This window comes from Cajanus cajan, chromosome 5, assembly GCF_000230855.2.
Source record: "Cajanus cajan strain Asha chromosome 5, NIPB_CcT2T_4, whole genome shotgun sequence".
Classification (NCBI taxonomy): domain Eukaryota; kingdom Viridiplantae; phylum Streptophyta; class Magnoliopsida; order Fabales; family Fabaceae; genus Cajanus; species Cajanus cajan.
In genome coordinates, this window is record NC_138521.1 from 37,530,483 (window position 1) to 37,555,025 (window position 24,543).

At 40.2% G+C, this 24,543-nt stretch overlaps 1 protein-coding gene across 1 annotated transcript; it reads right to left on the reverse strand.

Moving 5' to 3' along the window:
* Nucleotides 1-366: 366 nt before the first annotated feature.
* On the reverse strand, nucleotides 367-4,617 carry LOC145958305 (uncharacterized). The gene is made up of 2 exons (XM_083075219.1): nucleotides 2,582-4,617; nucleotides 367-506 (listed from the first exon to the last, which is right to left on the reverse strand). Exon 1 carries the CDS (start codon nucleotides 4,495-4,497, stop codon nucleotides 2,878-2,880), a length of 1,620 nt encoding a protein of 539 aa, XP_082931345.1. The 5' UTR covers nucleotides 4,498-4,617; the 3' UTR covers nucleotides 367-506; nucleotides 2,582-2,877.
* Between the last annotated feature and the right edge of the window lie 19,926 nt (nucleotides 4,618-24,543).

A 24,543-nucleotide genomic window follows, 5' to 3' on the forward strand; every position in this document is an offset into this window, starting at 1 on the left:
GTTTTCATCTTTAGGCATTTCTTCAAGAATGAGGGTCGTAACTTGTTGCAAAGCATCTTTGGCCTTTTTAGTCCTCGCCCTAGTCATTGGTCCTCCAAGTCCTTTGAGTGCTCCTAAATCCTTGCCCATGTCCTCATCATTCCCTCCCTCTTGAGAAGAATTTGTCCTCAAATCAAAATCTCCATCTTCTACATCAAAGAGAGATAAATCAGAAACATTAAAAGTGGAACTAACATTGTACTCACCGGGCAATTCAATCTTGTAAGCATTGTCATTTATTCTTTCAAGTACTTGAAATGGACCATCCCCTCTTGGCAAAAGCTTTGATTTCCTTTGTTCCGGAAATCTTTCCTTTCTCATGTGTACCCAAACCCAATCACCAGGTTGAAACACAACTTTCTTTCGCCCTTTGTTAGCATGTTTTGCGTAGCTCTCATTTTTCTTCTCAATTTGAGCCTTCACACGTTCGTGTAACTTCTTCACATAGTCTGCTTTGGCCTGCCCTTCTTTATGTTTAAAAACAGAAATGTTAGGCATAGGCAATAAATCAAGAGGAGTCAATGGGTTAAAACCATACACAACCTCAAAAGGTGAACAATTTGTGGTGCTATGGACAGCCCTATTATATGCAAATTCAACATGAGGCAAACTTGCTTCCCAATACTTAATATTTTTTTTTAAAACAGTCCTAAGCAAGGTTCCCAAAGTTCTATTGACTACCTCAGTTTGTCCATCAGTTTGTGGGTGACAAGTTGTTGAAAATAATAATTTAGTACCTATCTTTCCCCACAAAGTCCTCCAAAAATGACTAAGGAATTTAGCATCCCTATCACTTACAATACTCCTTGGCACACCATGAAGTCTCACAACTTCTTTGAAAAACAAATCAGCCACATGACACGCATCATCTACCTTTTTGCAAGGTATGAAATGTGCCATTTTTGAGAACCTGTCAACAACCACAAAAATAGAATCTTTGCCATTCTTTGTTCTAGGCAGTCCTAACACAAAGTCCATAGATATGTCAATCCAAGGATATTCAGGAGTTGGCAAAGGAGTATACAATCCTTGCGATAATGATTTAGATTTAGCCATTTTGCACACAACACAATGTTCACAAAATTTTTGCACATCACGTTTCATATGAGGCCAAAAGAAATGTTCTTGTAAAATTTCCAAAGTCTTTTTAATCCCAAAGTGCCCCATCAAACCACCACCATGTGATTCATTAACAAGCAATTCTCTAATGGAACATGCAGGCACACACAATTTGTTTTCTTTAAATAAAAACCCATTGTGCTTAAAATACCCATTTTGAGATAATTTCTCACATGCAGCATATATTTCACCAAAAGTTTCATCAGAAGCATACATTTCTTTCAAAGATTCAAATCCAAGCAATTTAGTTTCAAGAGTGGAAAGTAATGTATGTCTCCTTGATAAAGCATCAGCCACAATGTTCCCTTTGCCCCTTTTATGTTTTATGACATAGGGAAATTGTTCCAAAAACTCCACCCACTTGGCATGCCTCTTGTTAAGCTTGCCTTGTCCCTTCAAATACCTTAGGGACTCATGATCACTATGTATTACAAATTCTTTGGGAAAAATATAGTGTTGCCATGTTTTCAAAGCTCTTACCAAGGCATACAATTCCTTATCATAAGTGGAAAAGTTAAGGGCAGCCCCACGTAATTTTTCACTAAAATAAGCAATTGGATGGCCTTCTTGTAACAACACAGCCCCAATACCAACATTGGAAGCATCACATTCAATTTCAAAAGATTTAGCAAAGTTTGGTAAAGCAAGAATAGGCGCATTGGTTAACCTTTGCTTAAGAGCAACAAAGGCTTCCTCTTGTTTCTCTCCCCACTTAAAACCCACATGTTTCTTTACTACTTCATTAAGAGGTGCTGCCAAGGTGCTAAAGTCCTTAACAAACCTCCTATAAAAACTTGCCAAACCATGGAAACTTCTCACTTCACTCACGGATTTAGGTGTGGGCCATTCTTGGATGGCCTTAACCTTTTCCTCATCTACTTGTACTCCTTTAGAACTTACAACAAAACCAAGGAATACAACATGATCAGTACAAAACACACATTTTTCAAGATTGGCAAACAAATGTTCTTCCTTCAGCACATTCAAAACAGATTTCAAATGTTCCACATGCAATTCAAGAGAAGTGCTATAGACAAGAATATCATCAAAATATACTACAACAAATTTGCCAATAAATTCCCTCAAAACATGGTTCATCAATCTCATGAAAGTACTGGGTGCATTAGTTAAGCCAAAAGGCATAACCAACCACTCATACAAACCATATTTTGTTTTAAAAGCAGTTTTCCATTCATCACCCTCTCTAATTCTAATTTGATTATACCCACTTTTCAAATCAATTTTAGAGAAAAAAACTTGCACCATGCAATTCATCAAGCAAATCATCAAGTCTAGGAATTGGGTGCCTATATTTTATGGTGATTTTATTTAGAGCCCTACAATCAGAACACATTCTCCATGTACCATCTTTTTTAGGGACCAAAATTACTGGAACAGCACAAGGACTCATGCTATTTCTTACCCATCCTTTGGCCATGAGTTCATCCACTTGCTTTTGTATTTCTTGCGTTTCTTGTGGATTGCTTCTATAAGCTGGCTTATTGGGTAAAGAAGCTCCTGGAATGAGATCAATTTGGTGTTCAATTCCCCTCAAAGGTGGTAGTCCACTTGGTATGCTTGATGGAAAAACATCACGAAATTCCTGCAAAAGAGATTTAACACTAGAAGGTATTTCCAATTCATCAAAAGTGTTAGTGTTTAAAATCTGATTTTTGCAATACATTAGATAAAGGGGCTGTTTAGCAAGGAACAACCTCTTCACCTCACTCTTTGTTGCCAAAAGACTCTCTCTTCTCTCAAGTGTTTCACTCCTTTTCTTTTTTTTAAATTTTTTTCACTCTTTTTCTCAAGATCACTTTCTTTTCTCTCCAAAGAAATCTTTTCTCTCATCCTCAATTGATCCTCACACACCTCTTTAGGACTCAAAGGCTTGAGGACAATCTTTTTATTTTGGTGCACAAAAGAAATCTTATTGGAATAGCCATCATGGACGGCTTTAGTGTCAAATTGCCAAGGCCTTCCTAAAAGTATGTGGCTGGCCTCCATTGGAACTACATCACATAGCACCTTATCTTTGTATTTTCCAATGGAAATCTCCACTTCTACTTGCTGCCTCACTTGCACCTCTCCATCCTCACTAAGCCACTGAAGTTTATATGGTCTAGGATGTGGTTTAGTGTCTAAATTTAGCTTTGACACTAATCTAGCACTAGCCACATTAGCGCAACTCCCTCCATCAATAATCACCATGCAAACCTTTCCATTGATGGAACACCTTGTGTGGAAAATATTCTCCCTTTGGCTTATTTCTAAAGGACTCATTTGACTACCCATCATTCTCCTTATCATCAATAAATCTCCCTCAAGGGCCTCCTCCTCCTCCTCAATGTCACCTTCCTCTTCTTCACTAACATCAGATTGGCTAGTGTAATCCCCATTCTCCTTGAGAACCATGGTCCTTTTGGTAGGACACTCATAGGCATAATGACCCATGCCTTGACACTTAAAACATTTTATGTCTTTACTCTTCTTTTGAGGCTGTTCTAGGGTCTTAGAGGATGATTTTACATGAGAAGTAGATGCTGGATTGCTTGAAGTGGCAGTCACCTCCTTCTTATTTTTGTCCTTCCAACTAAAGGAATTATAATTAGAAGAACTCTTCTTGGTCACACTTTTTCTTTTGAGTTGTTGTTCCACTTGAATGGATTTGTGCAGCAAATCTTCTATATCAACAAATTCCTGCAATTCAACAACATCACGAATATCATTATTCAAACCATTAATAAAACGAGCCATGGTTAGTTCCGGATCTTCTTCAACATTGGCTTGCATCATGAGCAAGTCCAATTCTTTGTAATACTCTTCAACTCCCTTGGTGCCTTGTGACAATTTTTGAAGTTTAAATTTCACATCTCTAGCATAGCTAGCTGGCACATAACGTTTCCTCATGAGCTTTTTCATTTCAGCCCAAGTCTCCACCAAAGGCTCTTCATTTCTCAACCTTTCTCTTTTCAACTTATTCCACCACACAAGTGCATAGTCTGAGAACTCAGCTGCTGCAAGTTTCACCTTTTGCTCTTCATCATAATTGTTACAAGTGAAAATATGTTCTATTTTGAGTTCCCATTCCACATAGGCTTCCGGATCACTCTTCCCCTTAAATGGAGGAACATTAAGTTTAATACCTTCAATTCTGTTTTGCCTAGGAGCACCACCAATTCTTCCTCTCCTTTCTTCTTCATGATGTTCATAATTCTCTAATCGTTCAATTCTTCCATACAACTCCTCATTGTTTTCTCTCAATAATCTTTGCATTTGAGCATTAATAGCGTCGAACAAGAGTCTTTGTGTTCCATCCAAATGATCTCCATCTGCCATCTTCAAAAAAAAAACAAGAGTACTAACAAACACAAAGAAAATAGGACCTCACCACTCTTCTCACGTGTTTACACTCGTAAAAAGATCACTCTTTTTTTTTTTTTAAAAAGCAATTCAAAAATAGACAACACAAAGAACAAACCACAAATTTGATATTTTGTGTTAAAAGCAAGGTTCAGGGTAGGCTTAAAAAAAAAAAGAAAGGAATACAAAACAGTCACCTAAAATTCAAAAAGAAAACAAGGAAACTTAGGAATCAAAAACTGGAATTTTAGATAAGTTAGTAACACCCTTCAACCCAACCGAAATATTACCTTAAATTTTGAGTCTTAAGTGTTCTAAACGCATGAACCATTCAGCCACAACTTTTTTTTTTTTTTTTATATATTCACGAATTTTTTTTTTTTTTTAATACTATTCAGGCCTAATTTTTGCAATGGTTCAGAAATAAAGAAAGAACACTAAGGTAATATCAATGGTAATGAGAAATAATAAGGAAAGATGTTACCCAAAGAAATTCCAGCAAATGATGTGGATGGCCCAAAAAAAAACCGGAGCTCTGATACCAAATGATAGGATTCCTAATTTGCACAAGGAATGAAGAAGGATCTTTTGGGTTCAAAAATCTGGAACTTAATTTTCTGGAATTAGAATGCTAGAAATGAAGGTAAAAGGATACAGTAAAAAAAATGAATGAAGGAAGAATCACTCTTCCAAGGAAAAGGCTTCACACAAAGAATTGTGGTTTATCCTTTGATATGCCCAAACTCTTGAATCACTCAAGAACAATTAGAGAATTACTCTCAGTAATTAAAACTCAAATTCTGATCTGATTTTGTTCATCCCCATGGGCAGCTTATATAGCTTACAATCAACAACCTTCACTTACATTAGTGGACAAATAATGGACTCCACTAAGCCTGAATTATGACCACTAATGACAAAATATTATAAAAAAACACTTTAGTGGGCAATTATTGAACTTCCACTAAGCCTAACAATTATGACCACTAAAACATTAAATAAAACACATGCTAAATTCGTGCACCCCTCTGGTATGCCTCATGGCTGACTCATCCCAAAGGTTTTGGGCCTTATTTGATAAAAATAACTTGCTTAAAAAACTAGCCCAATAAGTGGTGCAGCCCAAAAAGAGTTGGCAGCCACTTTAACAAGAGTTTTAGGCCTTTATTTACTAATTACAATTACTAAGAACACCATAGAGTAATTAGGCTTCATAATCCTTGATACAATTCACCATCTTGGCCTTGTTTTCATCTTTAGGCATTTCTTCAAGAATGAGGGCCGTAACTTGTTGCAAAGCATCTTTGGCCTTTTTAGTCCTCGCCCTAGTCATTGGTCCTCCAAGTCCTTTGAGTGCTCCTAAATCCTTGCCCATGTCCTCATCAGTTTCAAAAAGAAAACACTTCCAAGAAGGTCACAAAGACTTCACAATAATGTTTTTCTCTTTTTGATTGTTAACTCATTCTTTGTTCTTTCTTGTTCTGAAGTTTCAAAGTTTGAAAACTATTTATAACATTTTTAGAACCAGACAATCGATTATTTTAAAGGATAATCAATTATTTTGTTCTTCATGATTTCTGGAAATCAACCAAGAACAGATTAATCGATTATTTTGCAGGATAATCGATTATTCCATAGAGTGATTCCTGGGATAATCGATTATTTCACAAATAATCGATTATTGCAGCAAGGCATCCTTTTCACCTATTGTTGGAATAATCGATTATTTTGAGTTAGTTTTCAAAAATTCTATTTTATATCTCAAAATAACTTTTCAAGTATCTAACTCATCATCATACTCACTCTTAGTCAGATTAGATAAAGATTGACTCATGCACAAAGCACACACACATGCAAAATAAGTTCAACAAAACAATATAACTTATGAGCTATCCCTATTACACTTTATAATATCCATATTTTCTTCTTGACTTTGTTTTTGACTTGTTGATGTCCTTGGTCAGCTTTGGTTCTCATAATCCACATTTTGTTATCATCAAAACCTTCATTCTCCAAGTTAGAGTTGATTCACAACTCCATGAATCTCAACAAGCTTAAGAACAAATTTACCAAGGAGACCTAACTCTTGATACCAAATGATGGAAAACTTGTTGAAGAACCGGATTGATGTTGATTCCTCTTCAAGTTTCTCCCTAGATCTTTGGCTCATTGATTCTTCTCAAGCTTCTCCAAAGGCTTCCAATGGAAGGAGAAGCCTTGGAATCACCATGGTTAGTGAAGAACACCCTACAAGAGGCGCCACTCCTTGGAGGAAAGATAAGCCCCTTCAATCATCATCACACTCTTCTATGAAAAGGATAAGAGGATTGGATGAAAATCAAAGAGGTTGAGACTTTTAGAAGAGAGAAAATTGCTGAAAAATTTCGGAATTCACTCTCATATATGCCAAAAAGTGATTACAAATGTAAGAAAAAGGTTTATATAGGGTGAAGGAAACTTGTGGAGCAAGCTAGGCTATCTATGGTTCAAGAGAACCATGGTTAGCTTAGCTTGACCGGTCTAGTTAGCTTAGGAAGCTTGTGGAGCAAGCTTCTAAATTAGAAGCTTGGGAATCAAACTAAGTTAGAAGCTTGTAGCACAAGCTTCCCAAGTGTGCAAGAGAAGCTAAGTAATTCGGCCAAGACTCCAAGCTAGGCGGTCCACTTGTCTTTCTCCATACTTAACCCAATCCAAAATCTTGGAGTTGGTTTAGTTAGGTTCACCATATGATGGTGAGACCTATCTAAATCAAATCCTTGAAAAATATGGAGCAAAACAAGCCCAATATGTAAAATTTGCCCTAGGCCCAGTTCTGGCTCAATTACTAGTTACATCTACACACCTTGCTATTTGTCACCTCACTTTTCCTACTAAAAAATACAAAAATGAATGACCCTTAATACAAGGTAAAATCGAGCAAAAGTATCCAAGTAACATACCCTAAATTCCTAAAGGAGAACCTAAAATAAAAGAAAGAAAGTGCCTTACAAATACAAAGACAAAATACACCTATACAAGTAACACTATGTACAAGTATCATATAATGTATATACAATGGAGACTAAGAGAATAATAAGAGAAACCATACTCAATGCTCATGAAGAGCAAAGGTCTAAGAAGCACCTCCTTTCTAGAAGCCTCCTCCAGCCTCCTAACCATGGACCTAGTTAAAGGTCCAATAACCATCATGCATGTCTCTTCCTTGGATGGCCCTCCATCAACTACCTTTGTAGCTTGGCCTTCCATACCTTCAAGAGCACTCAAAACACCTTAAGTTGCTGAAACATATGGAAAAACTAAAAAGGAACAATTAGGAAAAGCTACACCAAATGGTGGAATTAGTGAGACAAGACTAGAAAGAATTCCAATCAATGACAAGCAAAAATTAAGGCACCAAAGAAAGGCTAACACTCAAAGGAAACCCTATCAATGGAATTAGAGTAGATTAAAAAAACAAAATATAGGATTAGAAAATGAAAAACTCAAGGTAGACACACAATGTGATGGCTGGACAAAAAATTAATGCAAGATACACACAAATTCGAGAGCCAAAAATGTTACTAGTTTTCACTCCTTTTTGGCTTTTTCTTTGTTCTTTCTTTTGTTTTTTTTTCTTTTGATATTTTCTTCCAAATATTTTTCTTGTAGTCTCAGGAGTTTAATTCCTTTTTAATGCAAGAATAACTCTCGGAATTAAGGTGTAAAAACTACTGCCAAAAATTCCACAAATTGTTTTTCTAGTGCTCACACATTTGTACAAAATTTTAGGTCAAATTTTCAAGCACTCTTTTCTTTTATTTTTATAATGTATCAAGCACACTTATACCTCTGTTTTAATTGGTAAGCAATGTTCACAAGTTCAGCAACACAAAGAGAATCAAGGAAACCTAATAGGAAAAGTGTTTAGTAATTTTTTTTGATAAACTTTTCATGAAACATAATAGAAACCTAACTCTTGAGGTTAGATGAAAAACACATAGAAGGGGGGTTGAATATGTGTGTGTGTGAACAAAGGAATTTTAAAACCATTTTCGCTAAAAGACTCTCTTTCATCCAGTAAAATAGTATTAGTGAATGCTGAACATAAACTACCTAGGATTGGTTTAACAAAATCATTTTGTGTCTAGGAGTTTCATCGTTTGCAAAGAGAAAATACTTCTTAAATAAAAACCATTCTTTTGGAATAATTAGTTGAACAAGTATGGTTTTCGTCTAAAGATAGTTTTAATAATGATAAGCGCTAGACGAAGTTTTTAGTATATTAAATCAATCAAATAAAAATGTGTCTAAGACATAAAAATAATGCAAGTATTTTTATACTAGTTCACTCAAATTGAGCTACGTCTAGTCTCCTTCAAATGAAGGGTTCCACTAGATAATCAATGAAGTGCAAGTATTATTTGTTCAGCCTCTTCAGGCTCGTAGTGAGTATTATAGACCACCCAGGTCACGACCAGTCCTGGTCCCAAGTATTATCAACCACTCCTGGCTCGTCAACTTCACTTGTTAACGTTAGTATTCTTTGTTCAGCCACTTCTGGCTCCCAATGAGTATTCTCGACCAACTCCTGGCCCGCTAACTTCACCATTAGCACTAGTATTGTTTAATCAGCCACTTCTGGCTCTTAGTGAGTATTCTCAAACAACTCCTGGCCCGTCGACTTCACTCATCAATGCTCGTATTCTTTAATCAGCAACTTCTGGCTCGCAATGAGTATTCTTTGACAATCCTTTCCAGGCTTTATAATTATTCTTTCCCTAGCCTTTTCAGCCTGTACATACATTAACTAGACAGGTCTGATTTGAATGTTTGGGTTACCCTCATAGAGAGGATACATAGGTTTGTACACTCACTAAGGTATGCAACCTTAGTTCTTACAATGATTGAGTGTTTGGATTACTCTCATAGAGAGGATACATAAGTTGAATACACTCACTAAGGTTCATGTTCCTAAGATGAACACTTGGAACTCCTTAGTCTACAGAGATAGGTATCCTATGGTACATTTGACTCTATATGCTCTATCTTTGGTTTCATTGCTTTGTGGGTTTAATCTCACTTTGATTAAAATTGCAAAGCCAGAAGCCAACCTCTCAAGGTTTGAGATAGTGATATATATATTGTCCTGTACAATGGGGGAGTATTATTTCGGCAAGCCTCTCCAGGCTTAGTTATTCTGTATGATGAGGGAGTATTATTTCGGCAAGCCTCTCCAGGCTCAGTTATTCTGTATGATGAGGGAGTATTATTTCGGCAAGCCTCTCCAGGCTCAATTATTCTGTACGATGGGGGAGTATTATTTTGGCAAGCCTCTCCAGGCTCAGTTATTCTGTATGATGAGGGAGTATTATTTCGGCAAGCCTCTCCAGGCTCAGTTATTCTGTATGATGCGGTTGATTTTCTGAATTTTTGTCTTTTTTGTCGTTTTTTGGCTTTTTCTGTTGACTGCTGTCATACACAAGCAATTTTTTTTCTATTTTTCTATTTTATGCGATTGCCTCATGATAAGGTCTTTAAATGTGCAACTAAAGGCCAATACGGCTGTATCCATTTCAGTACGCCTGTATTGAGTTAAAAATTTGTTTATAACCCTAATTTTAGTACGGCGTACTGAACATGGTACGGGCGCATTGTTTTTCTGAAGTTTGATTTTTTTTTTTGATTTTTGGTTTTTTCAATAAACAGAGAATAAGTGATCTTCCAGTACACCTATCATCTGTATGCATGTATGCGGTATGATGCACCTAATTCTATTTGATTTATTTTTCAAAAGAATTAACCGATGCGTTTCTTTGTTTGGATTTTGCCATTCCTCTAGACGGGCTGTGCGCTGCCGATTTATGTAACCGAGAAATGATGCGTGTTATATCGAGATTGGTGTCATCAACCAAGTGATCCTTTCCTTCCTTTAGAAAACGTGTCAACCCTCCTATTGACCACTATATCTCCATGTTTCCACTAGATTATTCTAAAATCGTTTGGGACAAGAGAGAAAAGAAAGGAAAGATATTTTTTGTTCAAAAGTTTGTGTTTTAGAGGGGATTATTATTATTTTGAAAATGGTTTTTGTAAGAATGGATGGCCAAGGTAGGCTCATGTGTTTAGGCTTGTTTGATTAAACACTTATGAAGTTAAGAAAGTCTTGTTATTTGACGTTGTGATTTGACAACTTAGATAGCTTTCCTTGAACCTTTCTTTTTGAATTCGGTTCATGGTACCATCATGGATTTCTTTTGCTTTTTTGATTGTCCTTATTTTTGCCTAAAACACCCCCTTTGTGGCATCTTAGCGGACCTTTGTTTTTGTTTATTTTTGCAACCCTAATTTTTGCCTAGGTCACCCTTTTGTGGGATTCCTAGCGGGTTCTTTGCTCTTATTTTTGCGCAGCCCCCTTTTTGGGTTTCCTGCCGAGCTTCTTTTATTTTAAAGGATTTCTTTTTATCCATGATGGCACTTGTCGAGGCCAAGGAAAGGTGCTTCAAGTTGTCACACACACTTCCACATAAAAATGATGCGGGTTTATTGTTATTAAGACAATTTTAACCTCATTCATGCTTATTCAAACAGGGTTAAAATAATGTGGTCTAGAAATTTATTGCAAGCAAGAAAAGAAGCAATAAGAAATAATAAAGAATGATTTTATTATAATTCTAGAGGAAACATGTGCCCTATCGAGGCTCGGGGGTCGGGCTGTCCCCGAGGAGTAATCTCTAATAGTCATCAGGTCTATACATCCCTATCGGAAGGAGAAAAACACTTGACGACGACGACCGGCCTTAACGCTTGTGAACCGGCCTTCCTAAAGATCTGGCTTAAAGAACGTCGAGAAGGATCTTGATTCCTCTTCGTCCTTTGATCTTTATTAGGGTTATATCCTAGCCCTTGTTTCCCCGGATTATCTTTGATGATGGGTAGCTCGGGAATCCCTTGGGAATCCTTGCCAAGTCCTTGTCCGGGCAAGTTTCCATTCTTGGTGAGCATATAGGCTACCTTCTTCATTTCTCGGGGAAACGTTTCAACATTGGCAATCTCCAATGCTTGGAAGGCGGTCTCTAGAGCTTCCTCTGCTGCATCCACGTATGGTATGGCAGATGGCTTGCTGATGAGTATGTCATCTTCAGCTTGTACGGTCACCAGCTTGTCATCCACTATGAATTTGACTTTCTGGTGGAGCGTAGAGGGAACAGCTTTCGCATCATGAATCCAAGGTCGGCCGAGGAGACAGCTGTATGCGGGAGTAATGTCCATCACTTGAAATTCGACGTTGAAGATGGTGGGTCCAATTTGGATTGGAAGATTGACTTCTCCCACCACTTCTCTTTTAGAACTGTCGAAAGCTCGAACGATCATGTTGCTCGGGCGCATTTGGACTCCCTTGATTGCCACTTGATCAAGTGTTCTTTTTGGCATCACGTTCAAGGAAGATCCATTATCCACCAAGACTTTAGCGATGTGATATTCCTTGCACTTTACAGAGATGTGCAAGGGCTTGTTGTGATTCGGTCCCCCAGCGGGGATCTCTTCATCGGTGAAAGTAAGGTGATCATTAGCCGTGATGTGACTAACAATCCCCTCAAATTTGTCTTGGGAGATAGTGTGCGACACGTATGCCTCGTTCAAGACTTTCAACAGAGCTTGTCGATGCGGTTCGGAGCTTAAGATCAACGACAACAGGGTAATCTTTGCTGGCGTCCTATGAAGTTGATCCACGATGGAGTACTCGCTCTGTCGGATATATCTTAACAGCTCGTCAGTCTCCTCCTCAGATTCTTTGTTTTCCTCGGTTTTCTCTTTTTCTTTTTCCTTTATTCTTGGGAGCTTTGTCATGAAGATCTTCGGGAGTGTAGATCCTGCCACTCCTAGTCATGCCCCCAAGTCCAGCGATGTTAGAGATATCGCTGTCGGCAGAAGAATGGATGTCGTATATCCATGGCACAGCTTTATTTGATTTGTAGGGAAAAGGTCTTGGAGCAGTGATCTTCAATGGTATCGGACCTTTCCCTTTATTCGTCTTGATTACCAACAACGGAGTTGATGTGCGCTCACTTGGCGCGGTTGTTGGCTTACACTTAATAACAAATGGCGTGCGATCCATTCTGAACATACGCATCGATTAATCCTTTCTTTTTATTAATGTTTATTAATGAATTACTAGGAGGGATGTATGAAATGCAAACCTAGATCCCTCCATGATCTTTGATAAGAATGCATGATATGAGATGATGACGTTGAATATGCATGCATTGTGTTTATTCAACTAAGCATTATCATGTTTTCGGGATGCTCCTAAGATGATGCATGATATTGCTTGGTTTGGATAAATATCTTTTTTTTGGATATTTTTCTTTGAGTATTTTGTTTTTTGTATTTTTTGGGTGAAAAGGGAAACTACCTACATGAATGTGATGATGGTAGATGTTAACACCATGTAATGGAAGATTTTTATTCCTATTTATTCTTATTTTTAAAAGGAGAATGTTGTATGTTTAAAGAAAGCAATGTATGCTCAAACAATGTCACATAAACAATGCACAGACAATTCACTCATCCACGAACAGTCACGAGCGAATCACGAGGTAGGGGTATCCTGCAGAAAAGTGCATATTCAAGGTGGTTCTAACTGTTCTCACTGGTCTGAGGCCCCCAAGGTGCCCCCATTATAGGGACCCAATCCCTCTCGTCGTAAGTCGATGGAAAGCTCCAACGCATTGTCGGACTTGAGTTCATGGTTATCACCTTGAGTGATGTTTTCCGACAACGTTCTACGGGCACCTAGACCCATTCGACAACCGGCCGTACTAACATCCACTCCCTATGGCTTTCCACTCATGCCCCCGGGTATAGAGGGAACTGTCGTGTGCAAAGGTTCGTGTGCAGTTTGTATTTCAAACAATTGCGAGAATTTAAACATACAACAGTTATTAAAGCCAAATAGATAAAGCATGTTATCATACAAGTGAGGGGTAATGAAGTAATTTTAAACTATTATTTTAGAAATATCCATCACTAAATGGGACTGACTCTCGAGGCTTCCCCAGTGGAGTCGCCATCTGTCGCCACCCGCCGAAACGGACCTTGGCATTCGCGACGATGGTCGGACTCTTTTTAAAGTTTTGAAAGATGATGGGTTGTTAGAACGACTTATTCTCAAACTAAGACCTCATCGAACTAACAATTTTATTAAATGATTCACCAATCCATGTTAATCCCAAGCGGGACCCTCCATGGATTAGTGGTTTTCGTAAAAAGAAGGGTTCTTGGAGTCGCCACCAATGTTTTACTCAAAACATTGGAAAAAGGGATAAGGCAATTGATTTTCGCAAATCAACCTTGGCCATTACAACCAGAGTTGGGTAAGGGAGTCGGTTACGTGCGGGGAAGGTGTTAGCACCCCACAACGCCCCTTTCGGGTTCCCTATGACGGATTATTTCATAAATAACAGTGTAAAATTACTAAATTACCCCTATTTATTAGAAACGATTATAAGCGGAATATTTACATGATGAAAATTCTAAATATGCAATGCAACAATCAAAAAGCAGTAAAAGGAAGGATTTTGAAGAAGAAACCTTTGAAGCGTGTTTTTATATATTCAAATAATAGGAGGCTTTTTGGCACTCCTTCCCACTACACGCTTGCTCGCTCCTTCCCTAAAAATTAATTTTTACTATGGAAATCAGAAAGATTTCCCTTCGACTAGTTCGAATCCTCAAGCAAAATGCTCAGAACTCAAGAACTTCGTCGGATCGGCTCTCGGAGAGACTTCTAGGGCAGAACACTGCTCAAAAACCCCAGAATTACTCAACAAGAGAGTCCAAAAGGTGTCCAAATGTGTGGAAATGTGTGGAATGACGTCCAAATGACGTCCTATATATAGGAGTGAGGCGCAGTACGGCCTCTGACATCAATACGGCCCGTACTGAAGTTTTGAACTACAGTACGGCTGTATTGAATTCAGTACGGCCATACTGAAGTTCAAAAAATTTCAGTACGGTCGTACTGGTTTCAGTACGGCCGTACTGAAGTTCAAAAACTTCAGTATGGCCGTATTGGTTTCAGTACGGCCGTATTGTAGTTCAAATTGTTCAGTACGGCCGTACTGAACTTCTAGGAGGCCGTATTGAGCTTCAATCCCCATCCTTATTTTAAGCTACTCTAAGACTTCTAAACCTATGAAGAATCATCCTAGGGTCTTCCAGGGTCTTCCAGGAGTCCTTTCGGCTAACTTTCCTTCGGTCTTTGAGAGTCTTCGAGTCTTATTTCTGACCCGGACAATTTTAGGGGTCTACAAGCCTCTCCAGGTTGAGTATTAGTCGTCGCCTCTCCAGGCTCGTGCATACCTCGGTTTTTCTGACAACCTCGGTAGCTGAGTACCGCCTCTCCAGGCTCTGCCTCCGTGCTTCTGACGACGTTAGCAGTTGCACACCTCCGTGTTTCTGACGACGTTGGTGGCTGAGTACCGCCTCTCCAGGCTCTGCCTCTGTGTTTTTGACGACATTGGTGTCGCCACCCGGCCCGAACGGGCCTCGGCGGTCGCGAAGACGGTCGAGCTCGCTTTTATTTTAGTTTTGAAAATGTATTGGATTATTAGAACGACTTGTTCTCAAACTGAGACCTTGTCGATCCTATCCAATTTATTTATTAAAACGTCTCACCAATCCATATTAATCCCAAGCGGGACCCTCCATGGATTAGTGGTTTTCGTAAAAGGAGGGTTCGTGGAGTCGCCACCAATGTTTTACTCAAAACATTGGAAAAAGGGATAAGGCAATTGATTTTTATAAATCAACTTTGGCCATTACAACCAGAGTTGGGCAAGGGAGTCGGTTACGCGTGGGGAAGGTGTTAGCACCCCACAGCGCCCCTTTCGGGTTCCCTATGACAGATTATTTTCTAAAATAACAGCATAAAATTACTAAATTACCCCTATTTATTCTAAGCAATTATAAATTAACTATCTACATGATGACAGTTTAAATATGCACACAGAAAGCAATAAAAGGAAGGATTTAAGAAGAAACCTCTTGAAGCGTGCTTTTATATATTGAGTAAAACTGGGAAGCTTTTTGGCGTTCCCTCGCTCTACAAGCTCGCTCGCTCCTTCTAAAAAACTTTTAACTATGGAAATCCGGAGGATTTCCCTTCAACTAGGTTCGAATCTCCAAGCTAAGTGCTCGGAATTCCAGAACTTCGTCGGATCGACTCCCAGAGAGATTTCTAGGGCAGAACACTGCTCAAAAACCCCAGAATACTCAAGGAGGGAGTCAAAACTGAGTATCAAAGTGTGGAATGACGTCCAATTGACGTCATATTTATAGGGAATAGGCGTAATACGGCCTACAGAAGCAATACGGCCGTATTGAAATTTTTGAACTTCAATACGGTCGTATTGAGTTCAATACGGCCGTATTGAAATTCAGAAATTTCAATGCGCCCGTATTGAGTTCACTGCGGCTGTATTGAAGCTTCAATACGGCCGTATTGGTTTCAGTACGGCCGTATTGAAGTTTCAGAAACTTCAATACGCCGTATTGAGTTCACTGCGGCCGTATTGAAGCTTCAATACGGCCGTATTAAGTTCAGTACGGCCGTATTGGGCTTCATTACCTCCACTTCCTTATTTTGAGCTATTCTAAGACCTCTAGACCTACAGAGAACCCTCCTAGGGCCTTCCAGGAGTCCTTCTGGCTGATCTTCCTTCAGTCTTCGAGAGTCTTCAAGCTTTATTTCCGACCCGGACAATTTTAGGGGTCTACAGCTGCCCCCCCTTTACTTAGTCGGACGGCCTTTTGGTGTACCGGCTGACAAGTAAAGGAGTTGACCCAATTGTCCGGGTGATGCGCCGACCTTCTGACTTGTAGCGTCTTCCGGTGGAAAATTGTCGAGTAGCCTCTCCAGGTTTTGCTTTGCTTGTTGCCCAAGCTGGAAGCTGTGAGTACCGCCTCTCCAGGCTTAGCTTCACTCTTTGTTCGAGCCGGAAGCTAAGTACCCTTGTGACAACGGTAGCAGTGTGAGTTTCGCCCCTCCAGGCTTAGTCTCGCTCTTTGTTCGAGCCGGAAACTAAGCACCTTTGTGACGACGGTGAGCAGTGTGAGTTTCGCCTCTCCAGGCTTAGTCTCGCTCTTTGTTCGAGCCGGAAACTAAGCACCTTTGTGACGACGGTGAGCAGTGTGAGTCTCGCCTCTCCAGGCTTTGCTTTGCTTGCTGCCCAAGCTGGAATCTGTGAGTACCGCCTCTCCAAGCTTAGCTTCACTCTTTGTTTGAGCCGGAAGCTAAGTACCCTTGTGACAACGGTAGCAGTGTGTACCTCCTTTCCAGAGATAGCTTCGCTCATTGCTCGAGCCGGAAGCTGCATACCTCCGTGTTTGTGACGACGGGGTAGCGTGAATATTTCCTTTTCAGGGATTTGTGATGATTTTGTCTCCACAGTCCACGATGCTGCTTCGACGGTTGTTTTTTGATTTTTGTGCCACTGAGGGCTGGATAACGCAGGGATCCGTCTAGGGGATGTGCAGTTACTCATAGGTTTTTTGTGTCCCAACTTTCCATTGCGTAGTTGGTGCCCACTGGGGAATTTCTGATTCCTTAGGGATGCAGACACAAAGACGCTCTTTCTGATGTGAGCGGTGCCTTATGATTGGCTGACGTCCTTTCGACGTTGGTGGAGTATCCCGGTTATCCTTGTTCGGGTAACTCTTTTTGATTTTCTGATTTTTTGCTGCCTCTGTGTAGGCTGTTATCCGCTGGGGATTCTGGATGTTGATTTTGATTAGCCTCTTCTGTTAGGCATATCACCTTGATGTTCAATGATTGGCTGAGAGCCAGATTCCACTTGGGGAATGATTATTGATCTTTTTATGATTTTTCCGTTTGAAGGAGTGCCTCTTATGTAGGCGATTGGGGATTTAGGGATCTTATGTATCCCAGAGTATTATTTAGGAAGCCTCTGCAGGCTTAGCCTCACTCAACATTTGAGCTGGAGAGCTATCTTCACTGAGGAAGTTTAAGTCCTTTGACTTGTATATACTGTTTGGATGATCGCACTTCCATTGGGGATTGCGTCGATCTTGCTTAATAGCTCTTGCTGGGGATTTTGAATCCAAGAGTATGAGCTGAGGTTCCCTCTGGGGAGTATTATTTCTGCGAGCCTCTCCAGGCTCAATTATTCTTTGATGTGGAGGATGAGGAGTATTTTGGTAAGCCTCTCCAGGCTTAGTTATTCTGCACAAACTGTTTGTTGGATTTTCTACATCCTTGCCTTTTTTCATTTTCGGCTTTTTCTGTGTTTTGCCTTTTCTTCTGATTTGGCTTTTTCTGTATTTTGCCTTTTTTATGTTTTTGGCTTTTGCTGTACAGAAATTAAAAGTGCCAAAGAAATTAAATTCAGTTATTATGAGAGAGTATTATTTCGGCAAGCCTCTCCAGGCTCAGTTATTTTGTAGGAGTATTATTTCGGCAAGCCTCTCCAGGCTCAGTTATTCTGAGAGTATTCTTTCGGCAAGCCTCTCCAGGCTCAGTTATTCTGAGAGTATTCTTTCGGCAAGCCTCTCCAGGCTCAGTTATTCTGTGAGTATTCTTTCGGCAAGCCTCTCCAGGCTCAGTTATTCTGTATGATGCTGTTGATTTTCTGAATCTTTGTATTTTGCTTGCTGCTGTCATACACAAGCAATTTTCTATTTTCTATTTTATGCAATTGCCTCATGACGAGGTCTTTGAAAATTTCTTTATGGCCAATACGGCCGTATCCATTTCGGTACGCCCATGTTGAGTTGAAAATTTGTTCATAACCCCAATTTTAGTACGGGTGTACTGAACATGGTACAGGCGCATTGTTTTTTTCTGAAGTTTATATATATATATATATATATTTTTTTTTTTTTTCAATAAACAGAGAATAAGTGATCTTCCAGTACACCTATCATCTGTATGCATGTATGCGGTATGATGCACCTAATTCTATTTGATTCTTTTTTCAAAAGAATTAACCGATGCGTTTTTCTGTTTGGATTTTGCCATTCCTCCAGACGGACTGTGCTCTGCCGATTTCTGTTACCGAGGAATAATGCGTATTTTGATTTTGGTGTCATCAACCAAATGATTCTTCCCTTTCTTTAAGAGATGTGTCAACCCTCCTATTGACCACTATATCTCCATGTTTCCACTAGATTATTCAAAAATCGTTGGGACAAGAGAGAAAAGAAGGAAAGGATATATTTTCAAAAGTTTGTGTTTTAGAGGGGATTATTTTATTTTTTGAAAAATGGTTTTTGTAAGAATGGCTGGCCATGGTAGGCTTATGTGTTTAGGCTTGTTTGATTAAACACTTATGAGGTTAAGCACATCTTTGTTATTAATGATTGTGCTTGGATAGCTTTTCTTGAGCCCCTTGTTGAATTCAATTGATGGTACCATCATGGATTTATTTTGTTTTTCTTTTTTGACGGCCCTAACTTTTGCCTAAAACACCCATTTGTGATGTCTTAGCGGGCTTTTGTTTTTGTTCATTATTTTGTAACCCTAATTTTTGCCTAGGTCACCCTTTTCGTGGGATTCCTAGCGGGTTTTTGTCTTATTTTTGCGCAGTCCCCTTTTTGGGTTTCCTGCCGAGCTTATTATCTTTAGGATTTCTTTTATCCATGATGGCACTTATTGATGCCAAGAAAAGGTGCTCCAAGCTGTCATGCACACTTCCACATAAAAATGATGCGGGTTTATTGATTTTTAAGACGATTTTAACCTCACTTATGTTCATTCAAACAGGGTTAAATAATGTGGTTTAGAATTTTATTGCAAGCAAGAAAAGAAGCAATAAGAAATTAATGAAGAATGATTTTATTATAATCGCAGCGGAAACATGTGCCCTATCGAGGCTCGGGGGTCGGGCTGTCCCCGAGGAGTGATCTCTAATAGTCACTGAGTCTATACATCCCTATTAGAAGGAAAAGGACACTTGATGACGACAGCTGGCCTTGACGTTTGTGAACCAGCCTTCCTAAAGATCTGGCTTAAAGAACGTCGAGAAGGATCTTGATTCCTCTTCGTTCTTTGATCTTTAACAGGGTTGTATCCTAACCCTTGTTTCCCCGGATTGTCCTTGATAACGGGTAGTTAGGGAATTCCTTAGGAGTCCTTGCCAAGTCCTTGTCACGGCAAGTATCCATTTTTGGTGAGCATATGGGCTACCTTCTTCATTTCTCGGGGAAACGTTTCAACATTGGCAATTTCCAATGCTTGGAAGGCGGTTCTTAAAGCTTCCTCTGCTGCATCCACGTAAGGTATGTTGGATGGCTTGCTGATGAGTATGTCATCTTCAGCTTGTACAGTCACCAGTTTGTCACCCACTATGAACTTGACTTTCTGGTGGAGCGTAGAGGGTACAGCTTTCGCATCCTGAATCCAAGGTCGGCCAAGGAGACAGCTGTATGCCGGAGTAATGTCCATCACGTGAAATTCGACGTTGAAGATAGTGGGTCCAATTTGGATTGGAAGATTGATCTCTCCCACCACTTCTCTTTTAGAACCGTCGAAAGCTCGAACGATCATGTTGCTCGGGTGCATTTGGACTCCCTTGATTGCCAATTGCTTGAGCGTTCTTTTTGGCATCACATTCAAGGAAGATCCATTATCTACCAAGACTTTAGCGATGTGATACTCCTTGCACTTTACAGAGATGTGCAAGGGCTTGTTATGATTCGGTCCCCCAGCGGGGATTTCTTCATCGGTGAAAGTGAGGTGATCACTAGCCATGATGTGACTAACAATCCCCTCAAACTTGTCTTGGGAGATAGTGTGCGACACATATGCCTCGTTCAAGACTTTCGACAGAGCTTGCCGATGCGGTTCGGAGCTTAGGATCAACGACAACAGCGTAATCTTTGCTGGCGTCCTATGAAGTTGATCCACGATGGAGTACTCACTCTGTCGGATAAATTTTAACAGCTCGTCTGTCTCCTCCTCGGATTCTTTTTCCTCGGTTTTCTTTTCTTCTTTTTTCTTTATTCTTGGGAGCTTTATCATGAAGATCATCGGGAGTGTAGATCCTGCCACTCCTAGTCATGCCCCCAAGTCCAGCGATGTTAGAGATATCGCTGTCGGCAGAAAGGTGGATGTCGTATATCCATGGCACAGCCTTATTTGATTCGTAGGGGAAAGGTCTTGGAGCAGTGATCCTTAATGGTGTTGGACCTTCCCCTTTATTTGTCTTGATTACCAACAATGGAGCTGTCGTGTGCTCGCTTGGCGCGGTTGTTGGCTTACACTTGATAACGAACGGCGTGCGATCCATTCTTTGAACATACGCATCGATTATTTCTTTCTTTTTATTAATATTTATTAATGGAATACTAGGAGAGATGTATGAAATGAATAACTCCTAGATCCCTCCATGATCTATATGCATGATATGAGATGATGGTGGTGGATATGCATGCATAGTGTTTATTCAACTAAGCATTATTATGTTTTTAGGATGTTCCTAAGATGATGCATGATATTGCTTGGTTTGGATAAATAACCCTTTTTTCTTTTTTTGGGTATTTTTTATTTTATATATTTTTTGTATTTTTTGGGTGAAAAGGGAAACTACCTATATGAATGTGATGAAGGTAGATGTTAACACCGTATAATGGAAGATTCTTATTCCTATTTATTCTTATTTTTAAAAGAATAGGAATGTTGTATGTTTAAAGAAATGCAATGTATGCTCAAACAATTTCACATAAACAATGCACAAACAATTCACTCATCCACGAACAGTCACGAGCGAATCACGAGGTAGGGGTCTCCTGCAGAAAAGTGCATATTCAAGGAGGATCTAACTGTTCTCACTTGGTCAAAGGCCCCCAAGGTGCCCCCATTATAGGGACCCAATTCCTCTTATCGTAGGTCGATGGAAAGCTCCAACGCACCGTCGGACTCAAGTTCATGGTTATCACCTTGAGTGATGTTTTCCGACAACGGTCTCGTAGGCTCCTATAGACCCATTCAACCGGCCGTACTAACATCCACTCCCTATGGATTACCACTCATGCCCCCGGGTATAGAGGGAACTGTTGTGTGCAAAGGTTTGTGTGCAATTTTTATTTCAAACAATTGCGGAAATTTAAACAAACAACAGTTATTTAAAGCCAAATATATAAAGCATGTTATCATACAAGCAAGGGGTAATGAAGTAATTTTAACTATTATTTGTTAAAAATAATCTGTCACTAAATGGGACTGACTCTCGAAGCTTCCCCAGTGGAGTCGCCATCTGTCGCCACCCGGCCCGAACGGGCCTCGGCGGTCGCGAAGACGGTCGAGCTCGCTTTTATTTTAGTTTTGAAAATGTATTGGATTATTAGAACGACTTGTTCTCAAACTGAGACCTTGTCGATCCTATCCAATTTATTTATTAAAACGTCTCACCAATCCATATTAATCCCAAGCGGGACCCTCCATGGATTAGTGGTTTTCGTAAAAGGAGGGTTCGTGGAGTCGCCACCAATGTTTTACTCAAAACATTGGAAAAAGGGATAAGGCAATTGATTTTTATAAATCAACTTTGGCCATTACAACCAGAGTTGGGCAAGGGAGTCGGTTACGCGTGGGGAAGGTGTTAGCACCCCACAGCGCCCCTTTCGGGTTCCCTATGACAGATTATTTTCTAAAATAACAGCATAAAATTACTAAATTACCCCTATTTATTCTAAGCAATTATAAATTAACTATCTACATGATGACAGTTTAAATATGCACACAGAAAGCAATAAAAGGAAGGATTTAAGAAGAAACCTCTTGAAGCGTGCTTTTATATATTGAGTAAAACTGGGAAGCTTTTTGGCGTTCCCTCGCTCTACAAGCTCGCTCGCTCCTTCTAAAAAACTTTTAACTATGGAAATCCGGAGGATTTCCCTTCAACTAGGTTCGAATCTCCAAGCTAAGTGCTCGGAATTCCAGAACTTCGTCGGATCGACTCCCAGAGAGATTTCTAGGGCAGAACACTGCTCAAAAACCCCAGAATACTCAAGGAGGGAGTCAAAACTGAGTATCAAAGTGTGGAATGACGTCCAATTGACGTCATATTTATAGGGAATAGGCGCAATACGGCCTACAGAAGCAATACGGCCGTATTGAAATTTTTGAACTTCAATACGGTCGTATTGAGTTCAATACGGCCGTATTGAAATTCAGAAATTTCAATGCGCCCGTATTGAGTTCACTGCGGCTGTATTGAAGCTTCAATACGGCCGTATTGGTTTCAGTACGGCCGTATTGAAGTTTCAGAAACTTCAATACGCCGTATTGAGTTCACTGCGGCCGTATTGAAGCTTCAATACGGCCGTATTAAGTTCAGTACGGCCGTATTGGGCTTCATTCCCTCCACTTCCTTATTTTGAGTTATTCTAAGACCTCTAGACCTACAGAGAACCCTCCTAGGGCCTTCCAGGAGTCCTTCTGGCTGATCTTCCTTCAGTCTTCGAGAGTCTTCAAGCTTTATTTCCGACCCGGACAATTTTAGGGGTCTACAATTGGCAGTTGCATACCTCCGTTGTTTCTGACGACGGGGTAGCTGAGTACCGCCTCTCCAGGCTCTGCCTCGGTGTTTCTGACAACCTTGGCAGCTGAGTTTGCCCTCTCCAGGGTCTGCGGTTTGCCCTCCCCAGGGTTGCATACCTCCGTGTTTCTGACGAGGGGTAGCTGAGTACCGCCTCTCCAGGCTCTGTCTCGGTGTTTCTGACAACCTTGACAGCTGAGTTTGCCCTCTCCAGGGTCTGCGGTTTGCCCTCCCCAGGGTTGCGTACCTCCGTGCTTCTGGTCACTTTGGTAGTGTGAGTTTGCCCTCTCCAAGGTCTGCGGTTTGCCCTCCCCAGGGTCTGCCTCCGTGTTTCTGACAACGTTGGCAGTGTGAGTTTGCCCTCTCCAGGGATTTGTGATGATTTTGTCTCCACAGTCCACGATGCTGCTTCGACGATTGTTTTTGATTTTTGTGCCACTGAGGGCTGGATAACGCAGGGATCCGTCTAGGGGATGTGCAGTTACTCATAGGTTCTTGTGTCCCAACTTTCCATTGCGTAGTTGGTGCCCACTGGGGAATTTTTGATTCCTTGGGGGTGCAGACACAAAGATGCTCTTTCTGATGTGAGCGGTGCCTTATGATTGGCTGACGTCCTTTCGACGTTGGTGGAGTATCCCGGTTATCCTTATTCGGGTGACTCTTTTTGATTTTCTTGGTTTTGTTGCCTCTGCGTAGGCTGTTATCCGCTGGGAGATTCTGTCGTTAATTTTGATTAGCCTCTTCTGTTAGGCGGATCATCTTGACGTTCAATGATTGGCTGAATGCCGAATTCCGCTTGGGGAATGATTATTGATCTTTTTTGGATTTTCTCTTTTTGAAGGAGTGTCTCTGAGTAGGCGAATTATCTTGATGTTTGGTGTTCGGCTGAGTGCCGGATTCCGCTTGGGGAATGGTTATTGATCTTTTTGATTTTTCTCTTTTTGAAGGAGTGCCTCTGAGTAGGCGAATTATCTTGATGTTTGGTGTTCGGTTGAGTGCCGGATTCCGCTTGGGGAATGGTTGTTGATGTTTTTGATTTTTCTCTTTTTGAAGGGGTGCCTCTGAGTAGGCGAATGGGGATTGAGGATCTTATGTATCCCAGAGTATTATTTAGAAAGCCTTTTCAGGCTTAGCTTCACTCGTCGCTCGAGTTGGAAAGCTATCTTCCACTGAGGAAGTCTGAGTCCTTTGACTCGGATATTTCGTTTGGATGATCATTGCTTCCATTGGGGGATCTTACTGATCTTGCTTTGATAGCTCTTACTGGGGATTTGGTCCAAGAGTGTGAGCTGAGAAGTCTCTGGGGAGTATTATTTCGGCAAGCCTCTCCAGGCTCAGTTATTCTGTACAATTTGTTGGTTTTTCTGAATTTTGCCTTTTTTGTTGATTTCGGCTTTTTCTGTATTTTTGCCTTTTTTGTTGATTTCGGCTTTTTCTATATTTTTGCCTTTTTTGTTGATTTTGGCTTTTTCTGTACAGAAATTAA